We start from the raw sequence: 12,979 nt of genomic DNA, 5'->3' as shown, positions 1-12,979 counted from the left end.
TATATTTCCTGGCCTTTTTCTGTGAAGAACTCAGAGAGGGTTATTTGGTTATTATCTATTTAATTAATAGTGTTATTATTATATTGTTATTTTTATTTTATTTACTTTTGTTCCATGAAGAATCCAGCAAGGGTTATTTGATTGTGGCTTTCTGAAAAACTGTTTTGTTTTTTTTACATTTAGGCACTCCTGCAATCGTCACACTTTTTCTGTTACCAACTGACCCCGGCCCCTCATCAGAGAAGGGAAAAGTTATGTGGCCCTCACAGGAAAAAAGTTTGGGGACAATAATTTGAAAAGGTGTTTTTTTTAAACAAAATATTGGACATCAATTATTGATTGTAAGCTAAAAATGATAGACATTTCAAATAAAAAATATATTAACTTACCTTCTGTTTATGGCTGGGTTGAAAAAAAAGTGGCTGCGCGGTGTCTGTAAACGGGTCTCTAGAGTAAAACAGACAAATTAAAAATAGTTCGGGGGCCTAATGCGCCATGAAACTGCTATGGCACCATAAAGACATATTGTTCTTTCAAATACAACAGTTCTTTTGACTTGAATTACAGCATTTTAAAGAAGGGTGCAAGAGCAGAAACTGCTTTTTCAGCCTTGTCTGTGTTTTCTGCCATATACTTGACTTCCGCATTCTGCAAAAAACAACTATTCCTTGTTTAACTCCTTGATGACTGAATTTACATTTAACGAATATACATAAAGCATTGGAGGAATACATATGAGTACATACATATAAGTAGTAGTAATATAAAAAAAAATCTAAATATAGAAAACTAAATTTAAAGCTAAAAATGAGAAAATATTTTTAAAAATCATAAAAAAAAGAAAAAATATGAATTTATCATAGAAAATATGGGAAAATATATACCGTAATTTTCAGACTAAGGCGCAGCTGACTTTAAGCCGCCACTCAGCAAATTTGACACAAAAACAGAATTTGTTCATGTATAAGCCTTGCTGGACTATAAACACCGGATGTCCACATTGTATTATGGGATATTTACACTAAAAGATCATACCCAATGAAAATCCACATATGAAACACAGTGGACTATAAACTGCAGGATTCAAAATGAGGGTAAAAAGTAGCGGTTTATAGTCCGAAAATTACAGAACTTAAAAATGATATTTAACTAAATTAAAATAGTTTTTTTTAAAAAGTCAAATCAAGGGGTTTAAGTGCAAGACAACACATACAGTAGTATAAATAACTCCTATTTATTGGCTGTCAACTATCCTAGACATCCATCCCATTTAAAGAGTTTTAAATAAGTTTTTAAGGACCACCTGATTGGACGTCTATTATCATCAACAGCACTGAAGGAGATCGTTGAAGACTTCAAAAGAAGTTAAAAGACAATGCATTTCTTTATTATAATCACTTGACAAGTGATGTTTAAGAACAAGTGACCATGTGACCACAAAAACCGAAAATAGCCACAGTGAAAGCAAATATAAGAAACCACTCGCATTATATTTACACTATTTGCACTCATATACCCACACTGAACTATGCTACATTAAAAATACTGAAACACTAATCCAATGAAGGATGCATTTGGCCTTTTGGTATAAGGTTGTGAGAAATTTGAAAAAGGACACTTATGGTATAAAACCATTTAAACCTCACTTAAAATCATTCTGAAGTTTCATTCCACTCATTCGAGGGATTTTGTGTTCGACTTTTCGGGGGCCGTGAAGCTGACGCGGACGTCCCGTCGGTAGAAACCTTGGAGGACTCCACCAAGGACAACATCAGGTAGCCCTGAGACACAAGAGTGAAGAGACAGGTGGCGCTAAAGAACTGCTGCATGGATGAGAAAGCACTCGAGCATTTCACTACCCCAGTGCTGTAAAACAGTGTTGTTCAACCTTTTCTGAATCACGGCACATTTGTACAATGGAAAAAACACCGCAAAATAAAAGATATTCCAAAACAGACTATGATAAAGTCCAGACCTGATGTGCAGTCAGACACATAAGGGTCCCGGGAGAATCCCATCACTCGCTGATGTGGCAACTGAAAACTGAAGATAACAATTTTCAGTTGATTTTTGGAAGCTATTTCAATTTTAAATTAATTTTAAAATAAATACAGCGGATAAATAAATCTACACACCCCTGCTTTTGTGCCAAGATTGTGATAGGTAATTGGAAAACAGACATTTTAAATCTGGGTGTGTAGACTTTTTTTAATCACTGTATTCTGCATTCTTATAAGACTTGAAAGCATTCATTGAGGGAAAACTTAACTTCCATTTATTTACCTGTAATCCTGATTGTCCAGGTCATCAAGTGATCTGAAATAAAGTGAACCATTGATCACCAAATAAATAAGGATTATGGAAAAAGAAAGCCATCAACCGTGACACTATTCATTCAGAACAATGGAGTTGTTAAATAAAACTTGAGTTTAATTTAGGGCTGCAGCTATCGAATATTTTAGTAATCAAGTATTCGATTGAAAATTCTATCGATTAATCGGATAGAACATTTATTTTTTTATGTAAAGACCAATTATAAATATACAAGATAAAACAAGAAATTTCACCTAATATTGAACCATTTTCAGACAATGCTTTTATTTTCAATGTACATTTTTGAAAACAGCTAACAATTGCATCTCAGATGTGACTCGAAAAAAGAAAAACAAAACAAATTCACGGCGGTCACTCAAAAAGCTTCTAGATCTTATAAAAAGAAATCTTATTTCCTACCAAAAAATGTCATCATGCCCGATAACACACATCACTAAAAAGTTCGTTTTTCCCATGCGTGTCAACTGAATTTCCATTTTCAAGCTATTTTTAAGTTCAAGTTAATCAAGTTTTAAATTAGTCTAAATTGTAAGTAGGGCTGCAACTATCGATTATTTTAGTAGACAATTAATCGATTAACTGGTTACTTCGAATAATTGAGTAATCGAATAGGGAACATGAAAAATTGAAATACCTCAGCTGAGCCTCGAATGGTATAAAAATAAAAATAAAAAAAGGATCTACTGTATATACAACAAAAGAACAATGGCTAATTTACATAGCAAAAGTCCACTAGCTTAAATGCTATAAAACTGTAACTTTTTTTTTAAAACAATGCTCTTAACAATTGTTCAGACGCATATTCCAGCAAAAAAAACTGCTAAATAAACCTATAAATGAAACTACGAATGCATTGAAAAAAACATTAGCTCAAACAAAAACTTGGCTTATGTTTGTCTTAACATGGAGCAGCTGGATTCAGCTATGTGAAATGAGGCAGACTAGAGGGCAGTGTATCCATAGAAATCACTAAATTCAAACATTTTCAAAATAAACCTTTACAATGCCACTTTAATTAAACGAGTACTCGAAGCAGCAAAATTTAATTCGAATCGTTTTTTTCTAACCAAATACTCAAGTTAATCGATTAATTGTTGCAGCACTAGTTTAATTACACATTTCTTGATCTAACCGTACAATTCAAGACCTTGAATAACAATTTCAAGAGACCACATTAACTACAGTGGTATGAAAAAGTATCTGAACGTTTTGGAATTTCTCACATTTTTGCATAAAATCACTATCAAATGTGAGCTAATCTTTGTCAAAATCACACAGATGAAAAAAACATGTCTGCTTTAACTCAAACCACCCAAACATTTATGTGTTTTCATATTTTAATGAGGATATTATGCAAACAATGACAGAAGGGGAAAAATAAGTAAGTGAACCATCACATTTTAATATTTTCTGGCCGCCCCTTTGGAAGCAATAACTTCAAACAGACCCTTCCAGTAGCTGCAGATCAGTCTGGCACATCGATCAGGACTAATCTTGGCCCATTCTTCTGTACAAAACTGCTGTAGTTCAGTCAGGTTCCTGGGATGTCTGGCATGAATCACTATCTTTAAGTCCTGCCACAGCATCTCAATGGGGTTCAAGTCTGGACTTTGACTTGGCCACTCCAGAACGTGAATTTTGTTCTTCTGAAACCATTCTGGATTTACTTCTGTGTTTTGGATCATTGTCTTGTTGCAGCATCCATCTTCTTTTTAGCTTCAGCTGTCTGACAGACGGCCTCAGGTTTTCCTGCAAAACGTCGATAAACTTTTGAATTCATTCTTCCATTAATGATTGCAAGTTGTCCAGGCCCTGAGGTAGCAAAACAGCCCCAAATCATGATGCTCCCTCCACCATGCTTCACAGTTGGGATGAGGTGTTGATGTTGGCGAGCTGTTCCATTTTTCCTTCACACATGACGTTGTGTGTTACTCCCAAACAATTGAACTTTGGTTTCATCAGTCCGCAAAATATTTTGCCAAAACTTCTGTGGAGTGTCCAAGTGCCTTTTTGCAAACATTAAATGAGCAACAATGTTTTTTTTTATTTTTTATTTTTTAGACAGCAGTCCTTCCTCCCTTTCCTTCCATCCTCCGTGGAGTCCTCTGATGAACACCTTTCTTCGCCATTGTTTTACGTATAGTTTATGTGTGCAGAGATATCGAACCGTGCCAGTGATTTCTGTAAGTCTTCCACAGACACTATAGGGTTCTTTTTTTTACCTCTCTGTGTATTCTGCGCTGTACTCTTGGCGTCATCTTTGGTGGACAGCCACTCCTTGGGAGAGAAGCAACAGTGCCAAACTCTCTCCATTTGTAGACAACTGCTCTGACTGTCGATTGATGAACATCCAGACTTTTACAGATGGTTTTGTATCCTTTCCCAGCTTTATACAAATCAACAATCCTTGCTCGCAGGTTTTCAGACAGCTCTTATGGCCGAGCCATGGATGAACATCAGACAATGCTTCTCATCAAGACAATTCTTACCAGGTGTGTGTTTTATAGTTGGCAGGGCAGCTTTAAACCACCCATCAGTGATTGGACACACACCTGACTTGGTGTTTTGTTTATTTGGTAAATATTACTTTCAGTTGCCCTTTAAGTCTCCTTTGGCAGAGGGTTCACTTACTTATTTGTTCCCCCTTCTGTCATTTTTTTATGCTATCCTCATTAATATATGAAAACTTATAAATGTTTGGGTGGTTTTAGTTAGAGCAGACTTTTTTTTCCATCTGTGTCATTTTGACAAAGATCAGATCACATTAGATGGTGATTTTATGCAGAAATTTGACAAATTCCAAAAGGATCAGATACTTTTTCATAGCACTGTATTTTATGACCTTTCCATGTTCAGACATAACAATAACAATCAGTTCATTTTCTTGGCATTGCCTGTCTATAAAAAATATTTTGCATATCAAAATACTTAGATATTAAGCACACGGTCCAAGATCAATAACAAAAATATTGACTACTTTCACCAATTTACATGTTTCATGACCTTACTTTTTCTCAAGATATTTGTCCTATTTTTAAAATTATTAATTTGTCCATAAATTGAAATTAATGACATCTACTTGACAAATGCGAACAAGGACAGCGTCAAATGGTCAACGACTAGATATTTCAGTGATGAAAATGGAGCGAGTGCTGTAGCGTACTGGTGTATTAAACATTCTTACTCCATGCTGCCGATCTTTGCCATGTGATAGTGCTTGACGTGGAGGAAGTCCAGCAGCTCCTGTGGTACATCTTCGCACTGATAGATAATCTCCTGGATAGGACGCAAAATATCGTCTCAATACTGTACATACTAGGGCTAAAAGCTAGGCAATATTTTTAAAACTGACGATCTGATAAACTTAGTACAGTGGTACCTCCAGATATGAAATCAATTCGTTCCGGAGCGGCTTTGGTATTATAATTTTTTAAAAATCATATTTTACACGTAAATCGCATAATTTGATCCAAGCTCTACTGAAGCGCCATGTTAAATTTGCTGTCCTGTCCTCTGATTGCCTGTCTTAATCCGTAATGCTTGGTCGTCCCCCTAGTGATGTTTAAGTGTCACTAGTTTGTTAGGGTAATTCTCCAGACGTTATCACATGACTATTCGAGCTCATAGCAAACACGGAGCGCTAAAAGCTATCTTCAGCAGCCAATGCTTGCTATTTCATTCTTTTGTTTAATAGCTATGAACATTGTGTGCAAATTGTCGTGTGTATATTTCGTTTGTTTACATTTATAGTCAAACGCAGTTGTGGTGTTAGGAGTTAGAACTCCATTACCCAGCGTGCAATGGGATTACCGATGGGGTAGTGTTGTAGGATATAATGAATTTCATAATTGCCTTTATCGTGATATGTGGGGCAGAAGGTAAATTTGCAAGCCTGCAGTCCTTATGCACTTTCTAGTCACACCGTAAAACCATAGCTATTCTGAAAATGACCTCTAGATGTCGCTAAACATTATGTTCTCCTCATAACAGTCAGAAATACCATATTGGCCCGATTATAAGACGGCCCTGATTATAAGACGACCCCCTCTTTTTCAAGGCTCAAGTTCGAAAAAAGACTTTTTGAACACCAAATTAATTTTTATACAGAAAATAATTACAGCACATCTGAAACAAATGATTATAACAATATATTTGAGATGAAAAAGCATGTTATTTTGCCTCATTCAAATCTTAACATCTGAACATTTAAATATGTAAACTAAAGTGCAATCACATTTGTAAATGAATGGCTTCTGGTTTTTGAAATGTAAATAAACCAATCTATTGTGATAAAACAACAACATTGCAATAACTGCATTAACCATCAAAGTGAAGTCTAAGTGTAACTATAGTCTTGAAACAAATCTGAATAAGGAAAAACATTGCAATAAAAAAATAATGAAACTGGTTAAACTTGAGAGTCGCTGAGATCTGCCATGACAGAAAGTTCTGCATTCGCTTAGTTGATATCTGGCGCCATCTAGCGTCGTGAATGTGTATAACGTCTAGACTGCGACTATAAGACGACCCCCACTTTTTCAGTCTTATTTCAATGCAAAAAAACACCGTCCTATATTCGGGCCAATACGGTAATAGCACGTCATTAAATTTCAATGACATCACAACAAACTAAATAGCATAACTAGCAAGTATTGAAACAACTTGAACAGTAACTGAAGAATTTAATATTACAGAGCACGAACTTTGACTGTTACATTTTACAATATTATTTACATATTTTGCTTTGCAGCCAATTGGGTCAAAGCTTCATGTTGGTTAATTTTTTTGTATGGCGCCATTAAGTCTTGAACCTCAATAGGTCAACATTGTTGAGAATAACCTGGCAATGTGTTTAAGAGAATGAAATTAATGTGCTTGCGCTATGATATGAACAAAATGCAACAAGTGCTGGAAGGCTAATTTGTCATTCATTTTTATTTAGAAATAACAGCTTTCCCAAAGTGTTTGGCTTTAAACGTTTTTTTTTGGGAGGGGGGGGTATTTCACTAGCTAATATAATATTTTCTACATGCATGCACTTGTTTTATCTATGTGCAATTAGTTTGACATTGAGATTGAAAAAAAAAACAACCACATCTTTTTTTCTCGATTTTAGCGTTTCTTAAAGCCAGAAAGTGACAATTTAAAATGACTAGATCTGTTTTTGTTTTTTTGTTTTTGTTTTTTAAACAAAATTAAACAACATACATACACCAAGATGTTGTTTAATTTTGTTTAAAAAAAAAATTTTTTTTTTTTTTAAATTAAATTTTTTTAAAAATTAAACAACATACATACACCAAGAGGCGGCACGGTGGCTGAGTGGTTAGCACGTCTGCCTCACAGTTCTAAGATCAAGGGTTCAATCCCGGGCTTCGGCCTTCCTGTGTGGAGTTTGCATGTTGCCGTGCCTGCGTGGGTTTCCTCCGGGAACTCCGGTTTCCTCCCACATCCCAAAAACATGCATGGTAGGCTGATTGAACACTCTAAATTGTCCGTAGGTATGAGTGTGCGCGTGAATGGTTGTATGTCTCCTTGTGCCCTGCAATTGGCTGGCAACCAGTTCAGGGTGTCCCCTGCCTACTGCCCCGAGTTAGCTGGGATAGGCTCCAGCACCTCCGCGACCCTCGTGAGGAAAAAGCGGCATGGAAAATGAATGAATGAATGAATGAACATACACCAAGAGTGATTCCATAATTTTTGCCCTTGGTAGTACAAGGAAATGTACTATGCTGAATAATCTTTCTCAATATGAAGCTAAAAAAGCTTTGAAAAACTTTTAATACAATTAATTTTTCGTGCACCGAAGCTTTCGTATCTTGAGGTACCTCTGTAATTAGCCAACAGTAGGTATTATTGTTATCCACTTGGGGTCGCCATCGACACGTTCCACACTAAACGTGTGTATAGTTGATTTAAAAAAAAAAAAAAAAAATTAAATATTGTTAAAATGTCATAGCAGCAATAACAATTTTTTACCTGGATGTAATCCTCCAATTCCTGCCGCCTCTGCTCGAGAGGTTTAGTCCTCAGATGTTGATTCCTTTTACTCGGAAAATCGGGTGTCTGGATGATCTTCCGGAGCTGAAGTCAGGATCCAATTTTTTTCTTAAATAACAGCGTGATAAAGGCTAAATGAAGAGAGACGGACGGTCACATGAACTCACTTTTCTGTGTAGAGTTTGGAATTCGCTGCTCCTCCTCAGCACAAAATGTTTCCTCTCGTTGAACAGCACTTCAACTCGAAAGAGCTGCACAAAAAGGTGTGAAGCACACAAAAAAAATTTACTTGTAAGACTGTAGAGCTCGTTTTTTCATTATCTCATTGGCTGTCGTTAAGGGCACTAGACGTCCAATCTATTTTGACTGACGTCTAGTGCCATCAATGGCAATGATACATGATCACTCATTGCCAATCATCTGAGTTGAAATTGATTTGATGTCTATCACTATCAATGGCAATTAGCAATAATGTTACTAAATAGTAAACAAAAATTAGTTGGTTGCTCAGTTTGACAACAGGTGTCCACCAGTTGACATTGTGGACTTTTAAATTTTCATCATACAGATTTCCTACCTTGATTTAAGATTTTTATTTGATTCGTGGCCATGCGTGTACAGGGGTTCGACAAAATAATGGAAACACCTATCATTTTGGCATCATAATCATTGAACATCATTGTTAAAGAACGGCATGAGGAACAATCTAATGAAGTTGAGCATTTCGTATGGCCGGCACAATCCCCAGATCTCAACAGTATTGAGCATTTATGGTCAGTTTTAGAGATTTCATTAAGACGTCGATTTCCACCGCCATCGCCTCTAGAAGAATTAGAGGGTGTTGTAATTGAACAATGGCTTAAAGTACCTTTGGAAATGATTCACAAGTTGTATGGATCAATACTTTGGAGAATTAAGGCTGAAATTGCCTCAAAAGGCGGACCTACACCTTATTAAATTAGATTTTGTTGATTTTTTTTTTAAGGTGTTTCCATTATTTTGTCCAACTCCTGTAACTAATATATATATATATATATATATATATATATATATATATACATACAATATCCCCACCAGTGGTTCTTAACCTGGGTTCAGTCGAACCCCAAGGGTTCAGTGAGTACATCTAAGGGGTTCGTCAAAGGTAAAACGCTCTAGAAATTAAATGTAATATTAATATTATCATTAGTAAGACCTGCAAGGCCCTATTTTCATACGCTGACTAAATCCAAGAAAGGTGGCATTTTAAGACCAGGTTTTTGACAGGTTTGGCCCCCAGTTTACAGGCAATATTCCATTTCAACTGCTAGTCCTCAATCTGATGGGAGGAAAAACTGGTTTCCTCAGTTGAAGGTTAATTCGCACTTGGAATGAGGAATTATAACAGAGTAATGGGCTGCGTTGACTCAAATTTTGACCTGTTTAAAAACATGCTGTCAAAATGAGAAGAAATTTGAACTAAAATTCGCTTAGATGTTATCTTAGATATATTAGTTTTATATATATGTTTTCAATTACTTAATTCCAAAGGGTTCCGTGAATGCAGATGTGAAACTCATGGGGTTCAGTACCTTTAGCATGGTTAAGAACCACTGATATATGTTAGCTTATTAGCATAATTGCTATTCATATTTCACTCACTGGTTTTGGAAAACAAGAAAAAAAAACATTTGTCTGCAAAACAAATCAGACTTTTTTTTTTTTTTATTATTCATTGATAATGTTTTGTTTTCTAACAACTGTTGTTATTATGCAGAATTTAAAAGGAACATAAAATTAAAGCGCCTGTGACACGAAAAAGCATGTTTATTTCATAATACACGCGGTATTTTATGCCCCTGAATGATATGGGCCGCTTGGATGTGTGTGGAAGCGATCGCTATTTTTATTTAGTTTTTTTAATCCCGTGCCATGAAAATGAGTGACTTCCGGCTTCTTTCGGCTTGCGTTGAGGAGGAGGGCGCTGTGACGTGTACGGTAGAAGACGTCCTCTTCACGCTACAGTGTACTGTTGTGTATGAGGACGAAGGATTCAGCTGATTTTGCGGATTAATACGTTTATTTTTCGCATCACGCCAGCCAAACGGCTGCAGAAAAATCATTCTGTTTGAGGGAGAGGCGTATGCGCCTTTTTGGAGTTTCAAAAGGTTCCCATTCACCGTGGATATTTACTGTGGGACCAGTGGACTTACGAGGAAGTGAGTAAACATCTTGTTTTGTATTATGTCAAATACGAATACAGCGATTACAAAGTAAAGACTACAAACTTCCTTTAAATGAAGGACTACTTACGTTTGATCATTGATAGGCATGTAAAAAGCTCTCCCAATGCTCATTAGCAGCAGCACGTTAGCTGCACAACAACTCCAGCCACCCTCCTCCGGGAAACGAACTGTAAATTGCTCTCCGCCGGGCGGTTTGCCGATCCGCAAAGACAACCGGGTCGTCATGTCAAATAATCCAGGATAGTTATGTGTGATTTTCCGCTTCGAAGACTTTGAAACATCACTCGGTTCGGGTTAGCATTTCGGCTAGCTGTCACACCTTCTGGTTTGTTTACATTCTCCGAAGCCAGGGAAGGGACATATGTCCGATTTAGGTGTCATAAAATATCGTTCGGGAGGTGCAACAGTAAAGGTGAAGTCGACAGTTTTGACCATTATGGAGTAATTTTGCCATGTCGTCCTGAATAAATGCATTTTTATTATTTCATATACCATTCAGCACAAGACTGTTGTCTGTCATGACCATGCCATTTATTAAGCAATTGGGGAAAATACTTGGATAAAAAGAATATCCTGTATTGAATAATATTGAAGTAAAGAGATAGAAACAATGACATTTTGCAGCTCTCTTCGTCGCGTTTTCCTCGTTGTGAATAGTTCCCCCTCGACGGGCTGACTGGTCCTTCTCAAGCCATTTATATAGCTATTGGGGAAAATACTTGGATAAAAAGAATATCCTGTAAAAATATTGAAGTAAAGAGACAGAAACAATGACATTTTGCCGCTCTCTTCGTCGCGTTTTCCTCGTTGTGAATAGTTCCCCCTCGATGGGCTGACTGGTCCTTCTCAAGCCATTTATATAGCTATCGGGGAAAATACTTGGATAAAAAGAATATCCTGTATAAATATTGAAGTAAAGACACAGAAACAATGACATTTTGCCGCTCTCTTCGTCGCGTTTTCCTCGTTGTGAATAATTCCCCCTCAATGGGCTGAATAGTAAAACCGATGAGCCCAGTCTACCGCTGACGTCATCCACCTGTTGGGGACGCTAAAGCCCTATAATGGTAGGCGTGGCTAACCGGCAGATTAAAAGACTAATTTCTCGTCATCTGTGCTTTGCTAAATTGTTGTATATAGTCGAATCGTCTCAAAATATTATTCTAATTCACATAATAATGCCATTTAAGACTTTTTTTCTCGTGTCATATGCTCTTTAAGCAGACATAACCCCCCCAAAAGTACTTAGGCAATTATGCTATGTGGCTAACGATATATTTTTGTGATGCTTTCTGAGGCGAGGATTCCAGTCAATTCTTTACATTCTCGTGTTGTTTTCTATAAAATTTATTTTACTGCTCTGTCATGCACTTTTTTTTTTTTTTTTTAAAGCATGTATCAATGAAAACGTGACCGTTTTGAGTCTCAATTGTATCTTTCAAACGTGGGTAAATTTATTTTAAATACAAAATTATGATACATTGAGAAACAATCATGTTTTGCCGGAGTTTCATTGAACACATCAACCTGCTCGTCCCGCCTTTCCAGGTGCTCACTCGCCCTTCGTTTCCGTCTTTACAGAGTCAAGCACACAAAATGAAGGAAAAATTGTGGACAAACTACACAAAGACAAGTCAAATTGATAACAGGGTTTTAAATAACTCACCTTTTTGGACTTCCCCACCTCGTCCTCTTCCTTTTCAGCAGATGGTATGGTGACTTGTATCATTCTCCTTGTCCCACCCGAATCATTTGGAGCGACTCAGTGTTATTTATTTCATGGCAGAACTTTTTCTTTTTCAGTCCAAATGGTTTCGGAGAGTCAGTTTGGAGAAGCCGCTGTGACTGTGGACGCGTCCGGGTAGTGAGAGCTCAAATTGGGCGTGAACACGTCTGGCGGCTCGGTCGTTCGGAGGAGCTCCACCTCCACGCTAATTGGGCATGGTGGAACATCCGGGATTTTTACAGAAGGTGTAGTCGAACACAACCCACAAATGCTGAAGAAGTTAACCCAGGGGAGTCCAAACTTTTTGCAAAGGGGGCCAGAATCGGTGTGGTAAAAATGTGGGGGGCCGACCTTGGCTGACATCCTTTACGTAGAACAATATTTATGCAAATTTTAGCAAGCCATTCTGTGTGTCACATTTGCTTTATTATTTTTTTTCTAATTAATTATTTCCACAAAATCTTACAACTAGCCTTTGTGGCGTTCTCTTTCATCTCTTGGGCTCTTGCGAAATACTGCTGCTGTAAAATTAAACTAGCTTTAAGTTGCTTCAATTTCTCGCTACGTATCTTCTCTGTAATCTTGTCGTACATGTCAGCTTGTCTTGTTTAGTAATATCGCCTCACATCGAACTCTTTAAAAACAGCGACTGTCTCTTTGCAAATGAGGCAGACACAGCTTTTGCATATTTTAG

General features: G+C 36.9%; 1 protein-coding gene across 1 annotated transcript; it reads right to left on the bottom strand.

Annotated features, from left to right (window-relative positions):
- Positions 1–1,315: 1,315 nt before the first annotated feature.
- On the bottom strand, positions 1,316–12,501 carry snx22 (sorting nexin 22). The gene is made up of 7 exons (XM_057837123.1): positions 12,226–12,501; positions 8,502–8,585; positions 8,314–8,418; positions 5,519–5,610; positions 2,284–2,316; positions 1,976–2,043; positions 1,316–1,781 (listed from the first exon to the last, which is right to left on the bottom strand). Exons 1-7 carry the CDS (start codon positions 12,286–12,288, stop codon positions 1,675–1,677), a joined length of 552 nt encoding a protein of 183 aa, XP_057693106.1. The 5' UTR covers positions 12,289–12,501; the 3' UTR covers positions 1,316–1,674.
- Between the last annotated feature and the right edge of the window lie 478 nt (positions 12,502–12,979).

The sequence above is a fragment of the Corythoichthys intestinalis genome, chromosome 5 (genome assembly GCF_030265065.1).
Source record: "Corythoichthys intestinalis isolate RoL2023-P3 chromosome 5, ASM3026506v1, whole genome shotgun sequence".
Classification (NCBI taxonomy): Eukaryota; Metazoa; Chordata; class Actinopteri; order Syngnathiformes; family Syngnathidae; genus Corythoichthys; species Corythoichthys intestinalis.
The sequence above is the reverse complement of the archived record's forward strand: the minus strand, read 5'-3'. Positions and strand labels throughout refer to the sequence as shown.

Excerpts from the sequence above, each read along its gene's own strand:
- snx22 (XM_057837123.1), bottom strand. The coding sequence starts at position 12,288 with ATGATACAAGTCACCATACCATCTGCTGAAAAGGAAGAGGACGAGGTG. Across the intron at positions 8,419-8,501 it reads TCCAAACTCTACACAGAAAA|CTCCGGAAGATCATCCAGAC; the intron begins GTGAGTTCATGT and ends TCCTGACTTCAG. Across the intron at positions 2,044-2,283 it reads CTGGACAATCAGGATTACAG|TTTTCAGTTGCCACATCAGC; the intron begins GTAAATAAATGG and ends TGTTATCTTCAG.